The 16,908-nt window shown below is 34.1% G+C and overlaps 1 protein-coding gene across 2 annotated transcripts in view; it reads right to left on the minus strand.

Annotated features, from left to right (window-relative positions):
* Positions 1 to 3,814: 3,814 nt before the first annotated feature.
* Positions 3,815 to 16,908, minus strand: part of LOC118183075 (uncharacterized) — a 33,686-nt gene continuing 20,592 nt past the window's right edge. For both annotated transcript variants that reach the window (XM_085814194.1, XM_085814193.1), the window contains exons 3-5: positions 13,388 to 13,518; positions 11,209 to 11,362; positions 3,815 to 4,161 (exon numbers count right to left, since the gene is read on the minus strand). In XM_085814194.1, the coding sequence (XP_085670320.1) occupies positions 3,936 to 4,161; positions 11,209 to 11,362; positions 13,388 to 13,518 (511 nt within the window). In that variant the 3' untranslated portion in view covers positions 3,815 to 3,935. The remainder of the gene's footprint in view (positions 4,162 to 11,208; positions 11,363 to 13,387; positions 13,519 to 16,908) is intronic.

Raw genomic sequence — 16,908 nt, forward strand, 5'->3', positions numbered from 1 at the left:
ATTAATCGCTGACAATTCACTTTCGCGATTTTTATCACGCATTAATAGTTGGATTGATGTTCACTGCATATTATTAAGAGAATTCAAGTGTATATTTTTTTAATTGAGCTGAGAATGACTGAAAGGTTTGCAACGAATCTAATGTTTTCTTATTTCAGTGCTTGCATTCTTTTGATTTTGAAAGTGTAAGATTCAGAATACATATAATCTGATGATATCCATTGCTAACATTAAAAATTATATGTAAATAAATTGAATATATTCGTTGTGAGTAAGATAAATTCACTCTGTTTGATGAGTATTATTTCTTGTGTAGACAGTACATTTAAGAGCCAGTTATTAAATGAGAAATTTAACACACTAAATGTATACGAATGCGAATTAGTAAAGTTCACTTTGAATAAAATTCTGCATTGCTTATTATTATAGAACATCTTTTTCATATAGACAGCAATAAAAAGTGCTGACTTCTATTTACATATATAACTGGTGTAAATATTTTTCTCATACGCATAGTTTTATGTAAAGATTGCATTTTGGATCAGATGTTTATCACATATTTCTTTCTTCATCTTATTTACCACTTATTAAGTAATATTTCACATCGATATTTTTGCGAAGTATCCAACATGTGTTTGTATTTATTTCAAACATGTAGTGAAATCTTCATAACTGCCTATATTTGAATTAACTTCGCAATGAAAAGTTTCAGAAGCAATCGACGATGCTTTAATTATTTTGTACAGAACGTTGCGTGGCAGAAAATTTTCAACCACCTTGCTTAAATCTTAAAGCACGCGAAAGGTCATGAGACATGACAGATATATCACAGGATGCTCATTGGTCCATCGTACAAGCCACTCCCTCAGTGGCTACACAGATGTGCACTTGTGAAATATGCATGCCGGAAGGAATTGACAGTGTTTAGCGACTTTAGTGGGCTGAAATGTCTATTATCTAGTGACAATTACTATTCATTTATAATTTACTATTTGTCGCTAGCGTTACGAATTACATTTAAGGAAAATCATCAGAAACGACGATATTCACAGGCATATATTAAAAATTTTTTTCAAAAAATTTATTTGTAAGCTATATGCATCACAATAACGATTTTTAAATCAAAGAAGAATAAAAGATTGGCTAGTTTTGAGCTTTAAAAAAGTGAGTTGGAAATCGACTTAAAATAGCTAAACAATTCGTGCATCTTTTCACCCGAATTTGTGCAGACATCTCTTCCATTGTTCAGGGTATTCGTCGAACACAATAGCCACTTTGTTTTCGCTTGGTGGCTGTTACTTTAGATTCAATGCAGCGTGCAATCTCTCCGGAGAGGAAAGAGAAAGAATTGATAAAACGTAATCGCTGTTTGTTTCGGAGAAGCGTTAACTTCCAATTAATCAACTCCTTCCATTCCAACACCGTTTTGTTTGTTCTGGAGTTAGCTGAACCGAGCGTAAAAAAAAAAAAAATAAAATGATTCACTAAACTGGGGTCGAGACAATGAATCCTTACACGTGGCAAAGGCGGCGCCTTCTCTACGAACAAAGCTTTGTTTTCAACGTGCCGTGAGGCTTAGTTGCTTTAGCATGCTAAAGCTAAAGAAGATAGACGTAAAAAAAGTCTTGGGCGGGAAAATTTCACGTGAACCAGATCAATGAAAGGAAAGTGGCATTTGTTCATGCCAGCGTCCATTTGAGTGAGAATTTCATTTACAAGTTATTTTTTTTAACCCTTTCCGACACGCTAGCTTTTAAAGTCGGAGTTTTAATAGAAAAAAAAGATAGGCAGTCTAATTAGGCCTAGAGGAGTACACAAGTAAAATATTGTGAAGATAGCACTTATCGTTTTAATTCTGTGGGTGTGTCCAAAGTGGTACACTGATTGAATAGTGCTTCGAAAAGAGTGCTGAAACGAGCATTGTTGTTAATGAACTGACCGATGAGATGCGGAGAAACAAAGAATACAGACTCTGAGTTGTTCTAGATGATCGGTGAGCCCGGTCTGGGCACAGCTAGGGTTCGCCGTTTGATTTTAAGCAAGATTTCAAGGTAAAAATTTAAAATTAATGTAGAATGAGGAGCTTAGCATACAGCCAAAAATATAACATAGAAATTTCTTTTCAAAAGATTCCTTTTATACCCTAAAAAAATCTGGAAGTTTTCTTTAAAAAATGAGTCTTAAAAAACTAAACATAGCTAAAATATATGGACTGGTTTGTGTTGAGCTGCCATCTACTATAAATAAAGAAGGTTCAGAGTAACCTATAAATCCTTTTTCATTCAATTTTTCTGTTCGTACAGAAAGAAATTTCTGAGGTGTGTCCAGACCGAACACACTGTGCCGTAAAGGGTTAATCCTTGTATGAAGAAAAGGAAGTACTGCAATTGTGAAAAATTTTGGTTATCTTATTTCAACGAAATTATCCAATTTTTCTACTCTCGAATCCATTTCAACGTTGTTTTTGCGTGACATCTGTACGTATGGCAGAATAAAGGACTCTTTTTTTTTTTTCTGTGCACCTCACTTTTTCTTTGTAATCTTCCGCCCCAGACGAATATAAATATAAAAATGTAAACATTTAATTACAAAATAATATTAAAAAAACATAATATAATCATGTATAGTATTTTCGCGCATTAGGTGCTGAAATATGATCAGTAAAGACATAAAGTAAGAAATTTAGATCCAGTTTTCCACAAAGAACAAAAATTGAAATTCAAAAGTAATAAATTTCGTAAAATCCTATAAATGTAAAAAATAATTTAGGAAATGTTTTAACTAAAAAACGTCAAACAAGTAACGCCCTAATTCAAAAAATCAATGAAATTTAAAGAACAAAGAATATAATAGACGAGGAATTAAATCAATTTCAATACCACTTCGTCAGGAGGAGGAACATTGAAATTGATTGAAATCTCTCCCCCCTCACAAACAAAAATCCTTACTTTTTCTGTATCCAGAATCAGCGGATGAACCATTCCAATGTATTTTAATTATCATAGTTCACGCGAAAATTCTGGCCCTTCCCCAAAGCAAGGAAAAACCAAAGTAAATTCAAATCAAAATTTTAAATTTCAACAAAGAGAACTTTATTCAACGAATTGAAAAGTGAAATTACAAAATACTTTTTTATATTTATTTATTACTTTTTTATGAAATTTATTACTTAGGAATTTCAATTTTTGGTCTTTGTGAAAACCTTTTTCTAAATTTCTTACTTTATATATATATATATATATATATATGTGTGTGTGTGTTGGTTAATTGTGAATTTTTTGCTTTAAAAGAGATTGAATTTTCTTGTTCTTATCTTCCGGTTAAGGTTTTTATACCTTCAGTTAATCTGCATGCAATAGTTGTAGAGTTATTAACAATTTAAAAGTTGCGCTAAGGAGGGCGTTAACGAGACATCCATTTCTTTACATTTGAAATTCTTAGTAGAACAGTGAATTAAGTCAGTTGGAGCACCAACTTTAGTGTCTTTTGCCTAGTGGGACCAAAGTTAACTTTCAATTTTTTTTTGCACCGAAAATTTTATCTTCCTGCCCGCTGGCAGAATTGTTTGATTTTGTGTAGAAACTCTAATTTTAATTGTGAAAGTCTTTTTAACTGTATTTGTTGTTTTAGTCTTTTCTGTATTTACAGTTTCTAATGAAGATTGAATTTTTGCGTGTTTTTTTACCTTGCTGCGAAATGAGAACTGAATTGATTGAATTCGAAATATATTTCAAATGAAATTGGAGGAAATAGGCTTTAAATGAAGTGCAGCAAAAGATGTGTATAACTTAATAGGCCGTGCCAGGAAGTCGTATTTCTGTTCACATCAAATTTTTATTTATTGAAATAGAAGTATTCGGTACATAGATGTCAAAATCTGTTCAAAATGCGTTTAGGTGAACTCCGTTCTGCAGCATTTTCTTCTACGTTTTCTTTCAGCCTTCCAGAAGTAAGACTTCTTCGAGTTGCAGTTTCTTAAAGACGCTGATCTGCAGATGTGGGATATCCTTAACAGCCTCTTCTCTCACATTTCTGGAACAACGCTGCTTCCTCTCCATGTAATCAGTTCGATGAGCCAGTTCTAGTACGGCGTCCATGACTGTTTTTCCACATTGTCGTGCGACTGCATCGGAAGCACAAAGAACTTCGTAAGCTTGCAACCTGAGGAAAAAGAACATATTAGTCTATACCAGAGATAGGAAACATTTTTACCACGATAGCGTTTAAGTGAAGCAATTATAAAGGAGGCCGCATATGCTGATGTACTTATAAATGCGACTTTCGTGAAATTATTATAGTTTTGTGTAGTTTAATCACTATTTGGAAGTAATGCAAAAAACATTAAGTCGCTTTGTAAAGTTTATCGTACGTTTTCTAACAGTTAATTTTTAGTTAAAGTTACTTTCCTGTCCATTCTTAATTTCAGCTTACAACTTCCGGCCAAAACGTATTTACAGAATCGCGGTCCAATGCAAACGAGGAAGAGAAGTATTTAACTTTGAAGTTCTACTGACGTCGTTAGAGAGCCAGATATTCTGAGCAGCGCGATTTCGTCTTTTAGGCTAGTCTCTGTCTTAAGCTATTATTACGCTCGGCCGTACTTTTAGGCCCTTGATAGCTTCGCCGTTAAGCTCCTTAACGCTTGATAGCGTTAAGGAGCCAACTCTGTTAGAATCTTGATAGCTTCGGCTATATCATTTTAGTTACGTTTAGTTAAGTTTTACTTCTTAATATTCCTGAGTTCAAGCCCAAGTGGAGGCTTTGTTGTAAACTCTAAGAAGGAGTTGTCTGTTAAATTTATTTTGAATAATAAAGGTTGAGTTCTGCTTTCTGTCTACTGAACTAAGCTATTATTCGTTTACCAGTTCTTAAGGTTGCTCATTCTTAGTTGTAATTTAAAGGTTGGAGACTTATTAAAATAAAAACTTGCAATATAAAATACTTTTGTGTTCACATAAGACTAATAAATTATTATAACATTAATAAATGTTTAATGAATAACTACGTGTATTTAACTATCTTTTCAGATGAAAAGATTGAAGTGGGAGTATTTTTCAATAAATTTATTACATTATGAAGAAAAGCAATTAAAAGCAATAATATTAAGTTATAAAAAACCAACATGGCAACAATATATGAAATAATGTTAAAATTCGATGGAAAATTTAATTTTGTGCGATATTTGCATTTGCTTTTTGCCTGAAAAAGTAACTGAATATTTGTATCAGGATTCGTAACGCGCAGCGTTAGTCAACTCTCTAGATGTGCATCTGTAATTTGCGCTCTTAAACTAGTTTTAATTTTTGTCGTGAGAGAAAATGTTGACTCGCAGCAGTAAGTTTGGTGACTTCTGTACATATATGTCTCGCATAACTCAAAAACGATTAGCCATAAAACGTTAAAATTTGTATATGGCACTGCTATAACAACTAATTGAGCTTATCCTCTTTTCCACTGTAATCGGCAAAACCAAACGCGTGTATATACATGTTACATATGTGTGTACCCACCCCCTTACCTGGCATAAAAGTCCTTACTCGGCCTTGATTTTCGCAATCGTTGGCCGTAGTTAGGTACTTCCAAATACGGATATGTTTTAAATGACGAAGATATTCTTCTTTGGGCAACGTCAAATTTAAAAACAAATTAATTTGGACAATTAACGAAATCTGAGTAAATAAAATTTTAAGAAAAAATAAATTATAAGAAGTTTGACTTTCGAATGAGAAAATTGGATCGGGATATTTAATTTTAGAATTAGAAGTTGTTGATGTTATTTTCAACTTGCTTTGACGAATCGTTTAATTAAATTAGAAAAATTCGAGGAAATGAGTTTAAATGGTGTGCTGAAGAATTATTATTATTTTTGGGAGCTTAAAATATAGACCCTACTAAAGACGAAGCAGCGAATTCTTGCTATGTCTTGAAATAAACACGGCGAAGATTATAACAACCTTTTTATTTGCTGCTCACTTGGTGACACAAAATTGTATGTACAGTAAAAATGGTTCGGTTTGTGCCATTATGGCAAAGCCTCGAGGGCTATCTGCTTTAGTGTAGGGATGCCTTTGTGGAGGACTTTCTAAGGGAACTCGTATACCCGTTACACATGGGAAAAAGCATAAAAACGCACATGCAGCCAGCCCGTTCGCGGGATTCGAACTTCGGACCGAACTACCAGTGTTCAGCGAGTTTACCGGTTCGGCGCAGGGGGACCTTGCAATAAGAATGAATTAAATTTTAACTACACGACTCTCTCCTATTTCAATCTAAATCCGATTTATCGGCTGCGTCTAGACTTTAAATCTGAATCTAGACTATTAATACAGAGTAAAGTAAGTGGCTAGCACAAAATATTCAGCAACGGAGCTACTTAGAAACACGCGACATAAAATCGTAACTAACTCTTCTACCGGAACTCTTAAATTCTGCTACACAAATATTATTTCCGAACTCATTTAGATTTGCATATACGTCATTTAAATTTGCATTCTGGAAGGAAATTCAAATCAAAAGGAAAGGAAAGTTAATTGTGAAGGCGGTTGCTAATTTTTCATCTTTCCTACTTCCAAAAATCCTAATGAATCTACAGTGGTGTCAGAACTTAAAAAAGGGTGTTGGATGATGATTCTGCTCACCCAGGATTTGGCGATTGGTTCCCCTAAAAACCTCAGTCGCCCTTTAAAAAGGGGATTATATAAGGTATTTCTCCCGCCTTCTTAGCGTGCTTTCGTGGTGTAGTGGTTAGCACACTAAGCCGGTATTTCAGAGGTCCGTGGTTCTCGCGAAGGCGATTTCTAATTTTCCATCTCTCCGACTTCCAAAAATCCTAATGAATCTACAGTGGTGCCCGAAATAAAAAGGGTGTTGGATGCTGATTCTCCTCACCCAGGACTTGGCGATTGGGTCTCCTGAAAACACCAGTCGCCCTTTAAAAGGGGGGAGCATATAAGGTATTTCTCCCGCCTTCCTAGCCTACCTTTGTGCTGCAGTGGTCAGCACAATGAGTCAGTGTTTCAGAGGTCCGTGTTTCAATTCCCGGCGAAGGCGATTGGTAATTTTTCATGTCTTTTGCTCCCCCAGCCCCCAAAAAAATCCTAATGTGTCTACAAGCCATAGAAGGAAATCGCGGTGTCCCCATCAGATTTTTTTACTTTGCACGGAAAATATAAGAAACTGCAGTAGTTTATGGAATATTACCCTCTTTGGTCACATAAACTCTACTAGATCCTGCTTTACGAAAGTGCTTTACGAAAACAAGTGCTTTACGAAAACACCGACCACTTGCGGTGGAACTTAGAATTGTGACACATAAAATTTAAGACTAATTTAAGAGTAGTGCTGGCTGGCACTTTAAGTTAAGGCTAACTAGGTTGATTCGACAACCTTGACGTGATAATTATTTAAATGGCCAAAATGCGTATTATTCGCGTAACAGCAAGGTCAGAATCGTAGCATGGGCTGGCTAGCAAAAACACGCTCTGAATAAAAAATTCACTCGTTTAAATACTGACTTCATTTAACTTTAAATTTACATCCTGGCGAGGAAATGCGATGGGAAGTTGAGGAGTTCAGGAAAGGTAACAAAAATTTGAATAATTCGTTAATTGAACTAAGGGAAACCCTATATCGTAGATGAACTAATGCTGTGTTAAAAGAATTTTGGAGATGTACTGGTCTTCGATACATGTCGTTAATCCATTCCAGTTCATCAGAAGTATACCAGATGAATTTTTTTGAATAAGAAATAAAAGGGAAACAGTTGATCTGTTGTTATAAAATATTCTATTGTTATTATTTTTACACTGTTTAATAATAAAATAAAATTCCATACGGTGAAATATATGCTGTATATGAATGAATACTGTACATCATGCTATACAAAAATGCTTTTCTGCTATCCAGATGAAAGGCAATTTCTCAACATGTTGTAATATATCTGATCTTTATTAGATAACTGATTTCATTTCTTCCCTAACTCTAGCCGATTAAACAGAGATTTTATTTCTCACAAAAATAGATAAAACCATTTTCGGCAGACAGTAGCGGAAGTCCGAAATACCCATGATATCTTCATACATTTCCACATTCTTTTTTCTCTCCATCTCAATAGTGATCCTAACAATCCCCTTCGTTGCTTGATACTTGTCATTAACTTTCCTAAAACTCATTATTAACGAATTTATAAAGCGTTTGTATGAAAAATACAAAATCACTTGAAAATTCAGAGTTACAGTGCTGGTTGCTAACTGGATAGTAGCAACAGATGTACTAACACTGATGTGCAGTCGTAGCATTGTCTCGAAAGAGGTAAACAAGCGTAGTGTGCGCAGACGTGACTGATCGAACTCGAGTTGTGTTGCAAACAAGTATCGGATATCAAACAAAAGTTTTCGCTCCCAAACAGGACGTATATTTAGTTCGACCGCCTCCATGAGCGCAAACACGCATGCGCCATTCGGAACGAATTGTTCTCAAAATAGGGTGGAAGGATGGGGAATGTCTTTACCTCCAGCATATACAGAGAATGTTGAGACATTTTTGTAACGACTTTGATTTTCTACATGAATTTAACTATTAATTTTAAAATACAAACGTGACTGGCATCCAATTGGAATAAGGTTTAATTATCGTCTGCAATATTAAAAATATACTTTTATTTAAAATATCTCTGAGAAATAAACAATGCATCGAAGGTTATAATTTTGCGCTATATGGAGAGAAATATTCTTATTCAGTTTGTAGAGACATTAGGTTATTCTAAGCAGGTGAGATGAAAAATGAGCAGTGCTCTCGCTGGGACTCGAACCATGGAGCTCTTGAATACGCGTCGAGCGTGCTGACCACTACACCACGAAGGCATGCTGAGAAGGCGGAAAAAATACCTTATAATTTATTAAGAAAAGCTGTGAAAAGCATGGTTTTAATATTGCTACACGTAAAATAAGTGACATAATTAATATGAAAGGAAAGAAATGGGCAAAGTTTACATTTGAATGAGCAAAAGGGCAGACCCAACAAAGGTACGTACAACTCTTATTAAATCTAAATTCGCTTCTCATATTTTAAAGGTAAATCCAGCCCCCCAAAGAGCTTTTGCAAAATCTTTAAATATCTCTGTAGGAACTGTGAACAAAATTATAAAATCTTTTAAATCTAATCAAAACAAACAAACAAAAAACATGATGTTCGTCGCCTAACGCCGAACCATGTTTCTCGGCTTAAGACTATGTGCAGATTCCTTCATGAAAATTATTTGGCAGGTGAAAGATAGAAATTTATAGTTACAATTCATTGGGGCTTGGATATACTTATTCGATTGCACTAGAAAAAGATCGATTTACTACCGAAATAGAGAAGACTTAATATATATTGGTTCGGAGAAAATAAGGAAAGGGTTTCTAAAGGTTTTGTAGTTATTACTGGATTCTCTTATAACGTAGAACTTAAAGTAATGAAAGTAGAAAAAATGTTAAAATAAATTCGGATTAATATCAGAAATATGTTTTAACAGCTATTTTTTAGAAGAAATTCCGTCTCTTTATCCAAACAATCTTCACTGTGTTAAGTTCCGTCAGGATAAGGCTCCAAACCACACCTCTAAATTTACTGCTGTAACCAATCCTTTAACATAAACTGTTGGACTAACTGTAACAACAAAGATGCCCTCTGGTGAGCAGCCAAAGAAGGACTTCAGTAAAAGCCAAGTGTTTAACCTGATAGGTTGTTTCAGACTCTTGCTTTGTAATTTTCTTAAAGTTATATGTAATGTCCGCTCGTAACTTAAATTTGTTAATATTGTTACGTTTTTTTTTCTTCTTCTTTACGTTCGTAAGTACGGGTTCGCGCGGATTTGGCGTGAATAACGACGAAAGCACTTGATGAAATATCGAAACACACTTTATTTAGCCAATATTAATCAGGACAGCTCCAAAGTCACTTTTTTCAGTCGTCGAAGATCTACTATACACTCGCTGGAACAATCAGCGACACAGCCTCCAGGTTATCAGGCTATATCGGTGAAGACAGCTTCACTGCAAAGCACTAGAGTACAGGTCCCGACTCTCTTCGGTCGTTCTCGGAACTTAACACACTTTCTCGACGATGCACTAACCGCGATACACTAAGAGACTCTTCGATGCACTCGACGACCAACTCGGCGCTAGACTTCGAGACGCTCGCTCAATGACTAACTATCAGCTCGCTGGCACGCACTGATTGCGGACCAGCAGGGTTTATATAGCATTCGGCTTGCGTTCGAGAACATTCTGGGCTAAACCTTTAAGAATTCGTTCCAGAAGGTTCTCCATCCGTCCATGGCATACCGCCAATTCTGTCTCCAAATGGGCGATTTATCGAAAAATGTGGCAACCCTCCCAAGCCTTGCCACTTTATGGCAACCCCAAAACTGCTTTGTGCGGAAGCTATCTCATCGCGCCTGTACATTCCGTAACAATATATACAGGTTTAAGTTACACACATAAACCTGTAATTGCTATACTATAAGGAACTTTTATATGACTGTATCCAACACGACCCCTCATACTGCTCTATTTTTTGAAACAATGGGAAATGAAACCGGAATTGTGGCTATTCCCATTAAGTGTATCCCACTCAAGTCCCGTGATATGTCTTCTACGGATTTTTACTTTTAAAACAAGCTGGTTATAAGCTTCGAAACATTGGATAGAGTCCGGAAGACTGTGAAAGAGGAAGTGGAATAAAATCAACCTTGATGTTTTAGGGAAAGGATCTTTATTTTGGAATCAAAATGTAATATGATAGTTCAGAAAAGGGCTATCAGATCGAACATATTAGAAAATAAAATTCTAAGGTTTGTTTACATATAAATCTTTCCAAAATCGTTACAAAAATAATGTGAACACCCTCTGTAAGTTTTGTCTTTTTGGAGAAAAGAAGACATTCACGTGGTAGCAAGTAATAACGCCCTTTTTGGACGAACCTATGCGTTTTTGCAGAATGCCAGCCAAAACTGCGTTTGAATCGGTCGGACTATACCAAGTGGGTCGCATTTCAGAGCGAACGCATACCGACGTAGCCCTGCCTGTGAAGCAGAAATCCATAAACAGGTGGGTATTCATATTGTGAACAGATGATTATCTTTTTTTGCTGAAAGAAAAGACGTTAAAAAAAAGCATGATTTCGTTAAAGAAAGGCCTAACTGGCAAGAACAGAAAGTATATTTACAAGCAGAACATTTTCTTCCTATCTTCTTCAGAAATCTCACCGGGACCTGCGTCTACTTCCATGGAATCTCTGTAAGCTGTATACACACTCCTTGTATGGTTGTAACATTCTTCCATGAAGCTCTTTTTGATGCATCCCGTGTTGCTTGCAAGAGCTGTTTGAAAGTAAGAGATGAGTCAGGAAATATATGCAGTTAAATGCTTAAACGAAATGCTTAAACGACATTTCAAATTACTCCTCGAAGCAATGTTTATTTTAAAAATATTTATTAAAAATTTGAAAATATAAAAAGATAAAATAAAAATTTGAAAGCTTTCAGATTTTATATTACGCCCAAAGGGGCGCTTTTTCTAACGTTTTGTGTGTTACTTTAATTTATTAAATATCGTGTTCTTCACACTTAAACCATAAAATTCACTTCAACAGCATTATCTCAAAATATTTAGAAGAGCATAGCTTTAGAATTTCCGATACACAGCCTCGCGCACTGAAGACAAAAGAATTTTTTTTTCGCAGTGTTGCCATTGCTCACTTTGAAATCGTTAAGTTTGTTAATAAAAAATTCGTTAAAGTTTTACAAAATAGGAAATAGATAATAAAAAAAAATTAATTCCAAATTCTAAATTTGGTCTTCCAGATGCCCATATTCGAGTGGAGGGCTACGTTATTCGGAACTGAATGTCTCTAGGTACCGTTGGTTTTTCACGATACATATATTCATGAAGATTTTTAATTACTTAATTTCTTTAAAAATAATGCAGGCGTCTAATATTTGGTGGCAAAAAACTGTAAAGTGAAACGCCGTGTTATAATGAACCGTTGCAAAGTGCTAAAAAGGAATTACTAGCCCTTCTGAACAAACTGCCACTTTTGGGCTAAAAAAAATCAAAAAAGTTAAAAAAAATGTTGTTGTTTTCCTATCAAATTCCAGTTTAACATCAGAAAGAGATTTCTGATCCGCATATATCTACTGTTACACGAGCTTCTTGAAGCTTCGGAAGAAATCGTTTCTAAAGCCTCAAAAACACTTTTCCAGAAATCTTCCACAAATTTGCCAAGCTAACTAAAAGTCGCCAAATATGGTCAACTTGGTGGCAACAGTTTGTCGCCAAGGTCCATGTTTGCCCATACTTTATGCTTTCTTTGAGATATTGTTTTCGATTTATATAGTCAAAATTGAAAGATCTAGAGCTTTCTAGAGCCATTTATAAAAATATTCATGCTCAGGGATGTACTTAAATATTATAGAAAGGATAAGCAGGTAGGTACAGCAACCACCTTGATAAAAGTCGCCGGATTTTCACGATGTACCAGTAACAACCAGGCTCATACTCATTCTTCAGGCTACCATGCTCATAACAGTCCTTCAGAAAAAAACGAAGCCAGTCGCACTGTCTGAGCTAAATCGCACTGTCACCTGGTGCTGAAGGCTGTTGAAAACGGCAGGCGTAAAACTTGCGCTCCTTGCCACGAGGAATTTTGTGGACTCGGGCTGATTATAGGTCAGAGAAGTGAGGATTAACAACTATAACAACCACTCTGCTTTCTGTATTTGTTCGTCGACCATTTCTATAAAAATATAACTGACGCCGAATAGTGCGATTTAGGGATAATAATGGATAAGAATAACGCCAGAACACACTTAAGATCCTCTCTTTGGCTTTATATAACCCCAATTTTGAATAATCTAGCATGGGAACTTCTATTGACTTCCCGATAAATTGACTTCCCGATTATTGACTTCCCTTCTATTGACTTCCCGATTTCCCGATAAATTGTAAATTATATCGGATTCATAAAAGTTATCTAAAACTAATGAATTATATGCTGCAAGGATTCGAATATTTTAAAAATTTAAAGGCTGATCCAGGACACATGTCAGTTGATACCAGTAAGAAAAACCCACAGAGATCAATAGAAACCAGTAAAAGTCAGTAAGGATTAACAGAATTCTATGGGTACCAGTAGAAAGTTTTACTGGTTTCTATGGGGCATTTTGAGACTAGTAAGAAGAAACCCACAAAAGCCAACAGAAACCAGTAAAAGTTAGTAGAAATGCCACAGAATTTTATGGGTAACCATAAAAAGTTTTACTGGTTTCTATGGGGCACTTTTACCGAGGCAGGTATGGCATAGTACGAAACTATCGGAAAATAAAAAGGCAAACGTGAGCTGTTACCTTCATGAAGTCTGGAGTCCTTTCGGCAGACATCTTGCAGAACTTCAAGATATCCAGTAATCTCTTCAAGATTATCTGAAGCGCATTTCGTTGCATGTTCCTGCATACATTTGTACAAATTCACTAGAATCCTGAAAAAGGTGTCCTTATTTAATTGAGACATATAGCCGGAGGCGTTTTACGAAACGTCTGAACTTAATAGAAATAGCATATATGGAAAATAAGCTAAATAATGTAGAAAGTTGCCATAGCAATTAACATGTTACATATTGATTAACCAGCGGTATTCATCATTATCGAATCAATAATATTTTCTAAAATTAATACCGTATGATAAGAAAAAATGGCGATCAAAGAACATTTGTTTGAGAATCTCAAAAAATATCACAATATTTACATTTTTGCATATTTCGATTTTACGACTCAATTATGCCTAAATATGAAATTTTGTAAAATTTGGTGCGAAATTTACGGGGAAATTCACAAATTCATGTTGGCACTTTTTCTTCACCTTGCGCCAAGAATAGTTCACTTGGCGAACTTCTTAATATATGGCAACCTATTTTCCTTTTTACACTGTGCGTAAGGGGAAAGAAAGTCACATCGTTCTTTCTTTCAAAATAATGTTCGTTATATTATATGTTTATGTTAGTATTTTTAAATTTTTTTTATCTTTTTCGAATTTCAGTTTAATTGTTTAAGCTGCACGGTTTCTTTCAGATAACTTTTTAAAAATTTCTATTTACTCATTTGAACTGTGTAGTTTAAATAAAAGGTGCATCGTTTATTATTATTATTTTTTTTCAAATAGTTTTCTTTGAACTATATTTTTTAGTCATAGTTATTATTTTAGGTGATTTTTGAATTTTTAGACTTTAATTTTTTGTGTTGCATTGTCTCTTCAGATTATCGTTTTAAATTTTCTATTCATTCATTCGAAGTGCGCATTTTAAATACATTTATTAATATAAATTTTTCAAAATTTGGTTTTATTTATTTGATTTGAGTTTATTTCGGAAGAATACTTTGTGGCCCAGACTACGATGCGTTTGAAAACTGCATATATTAAAAGAGAAAATACAGTAAAGCACAGTTAACACGCCTTTCAACGTTCCATTCAGAAAAGATATATAAATAAGAGAGATATATATCCGGCATTTTAATTTAGGATGACTTTCATACATTGCTTTAAACAGGTTTCTCATTGTGCCCATTGCTTTACACAATTTTTTCATCCTATTTTTAATTTCTCTAAATGTTGTTCATCTTTTATTCAAATATTTTATTTTTCAAAAGGGCCTACAAACGGCCGAGCGGGAAAGTCGCTGAGTACTGTTAGTTCGCTCCGAGGTTCGAATACCGTCGAACGGGCTGGTTGCATGAGCGTTTTCGTGGTTTTTCTTATGTGTAACGTGTATACGAGCTGGTTTCGCTTAGAAAGTTCTTCACGAAGGCATCCCTCCTTCAAGGCAGATAGAGTATTTGGTCAGAGCTTTTATCAGTCTTTACAGGCTAAGCATTTTGAAGGGGTTAGATGAAAGGAAGGTGTGGTTTCATCAAGAGGAAAAACGTCTTTAGCTAATATCTATATACGTCGCTGGATAAATTCAGGAATCTTTAAATAATTCGACTAACTCATGGGATGCTCCGTTTATGATATGATATGATGTTCTATGAAGTAAATTAAATTTATACAAACGCCAGGTCTTCTTTTATATAGTCGAAAACCAGTCTCTCTTTACTTTAATCTGTAATGATATCGTTTTTGGTCTTTTCCGTTAGCACAAATTCAATTGCTGCTATTTGCTAGTATACACGTCCAAGTGTTTTCCCTTTGAACACCCAACTTCCTTGAAGTAGATTCCCCTTTAAATTTTTGCTTCCCCGCCCTAATTTCCTTCTTTCCTTCTACATTTGTTTTCAGTGGTGACACAGAATTAAGATTTTTAGATTGTTACACTTCCATAAATTTTACATTCTTGTAAAGTTTTTTAAAATTATCAGTTGCATTAAATGCGTTTTAACTGAAGACAGCTTCCAGACAATTTAACTATAAATAAAGTTTAAAGCAACGTCCAAAGGATAAATTTCTGAATTAAAATACTTTTGTTAAATGAGAAAGAAATAAACCACTCGAGCAGCGCTTATTCTGTACCCCCAAGTGACCCAATTTTTATAAAAAAATCTTAATCATATTATTTAGAGTTTTTAAGCCTAAAAATTTCTATATTAAAAAGATGTTTTTATATAATCTACAACAAGAGAGAAAATTACTACTTAAAACATTCTTTATAAGATGATTAATGTAAAAATTTATGTTTAAAGCTGTGACATGACCCAAAGTGTCAACATCTTATTTGCTTAAAAACATTGTAAAAATAAATATCAAACTAACTTTTCTCAGTTTTAGGCAATTCAATTTAAATGAAGTTAAAGTAAAGTAGCAGACGATAACACGGCGAAGGTAAAATTTTACTCTTACAAATATTAAAAAAAAAGAGGAAAAAGGAAAGAAATTTAAAAAAAAGTTGCAAATTTGAATAATATCATCTATAAATAAAAAAAAATAGCTTTTCATATAGTATTAATAAATATTTATTACGCGTCACTGAGGGGGAAAAATTCATATAATTAATTCTCCGCAAAAATTTATTCGAAATTTAAAGTTAAAAATAGCTCTGGCAATTCTGTGTAACAAAATGCATCACATTTGGCGTTATTATCACTCAAAATACATAAGATGCCAAATTTCAAACCGCGCATATATGTAAATTCGTGTATATCTTGGAAAATTTTGAATAAAAAAGTCTAATTTTTTGCAGGTATGCTTAGAAATACACTTACTTTAAGATGATAGTAAAAATTTTATAGGTTATAATTCAAAATTTTTCGAAAAATATATAAAAATTATTTAAAAATACAAATTTTAAAAATAAATCATAAAAAATGGGTGAATTTTATTTGGAATGAACATTAATCTGAAATGTGAAAGGAAGAATAAAAAAAGTTTAAGAAAAAATGAGATATTAATAAATATATACCAAATTCAATTAACATTGAGGAGCTAAAATTTTGAGAGCTCATTTTTTAAATCTACTCGTGCCATTTTTACAAAACTTGGTATCGTCATAGAATCGAAATCATAGAGTCATAGAATCGAAATATGGAAAAAAATTGGCATGCCACTCCAGAAAATACTGTCATATTGTGTCAAAATACCTATGTTAGAATGATGATATATATAAATCTAATATATATATTAAGTCGCGCTTTTGAGACATGGAAAACGCAATTTGAATTTCGTCAATCGGCCTAGTAGAACGGCAGATATAGAACTGTCCAATGTGATTTTTTTCGCAGTGTAAATTGAACTGAATGACCTTATTAACTGAATGTTCATTAGCTTACTTTTCATTAGCTTCTGGCTGGAGGAAGTGAAAAAGTTTATCCTTTTTTTTCAACTGTTTAATCTGCACAACAGAAACAAGATCATGATGGTTTGTTTAGTAAAACTGAAGATA

The sequence above is a fragment of the Stegodyphus dumicola genome, chromosome 3 (assembly GCF_044657685.1).
Source record: "Stegodyphus dumicola isolate Sdum_Otavi_A_Nest chromosome 3, ASM4465768v1".
Lineage (NCBI taxonomy): Eukaryota > Metazoa > Arthropoda > Arachnida > Araneae > Eresidae > Stegodyphus > Stegodyphus dumicola.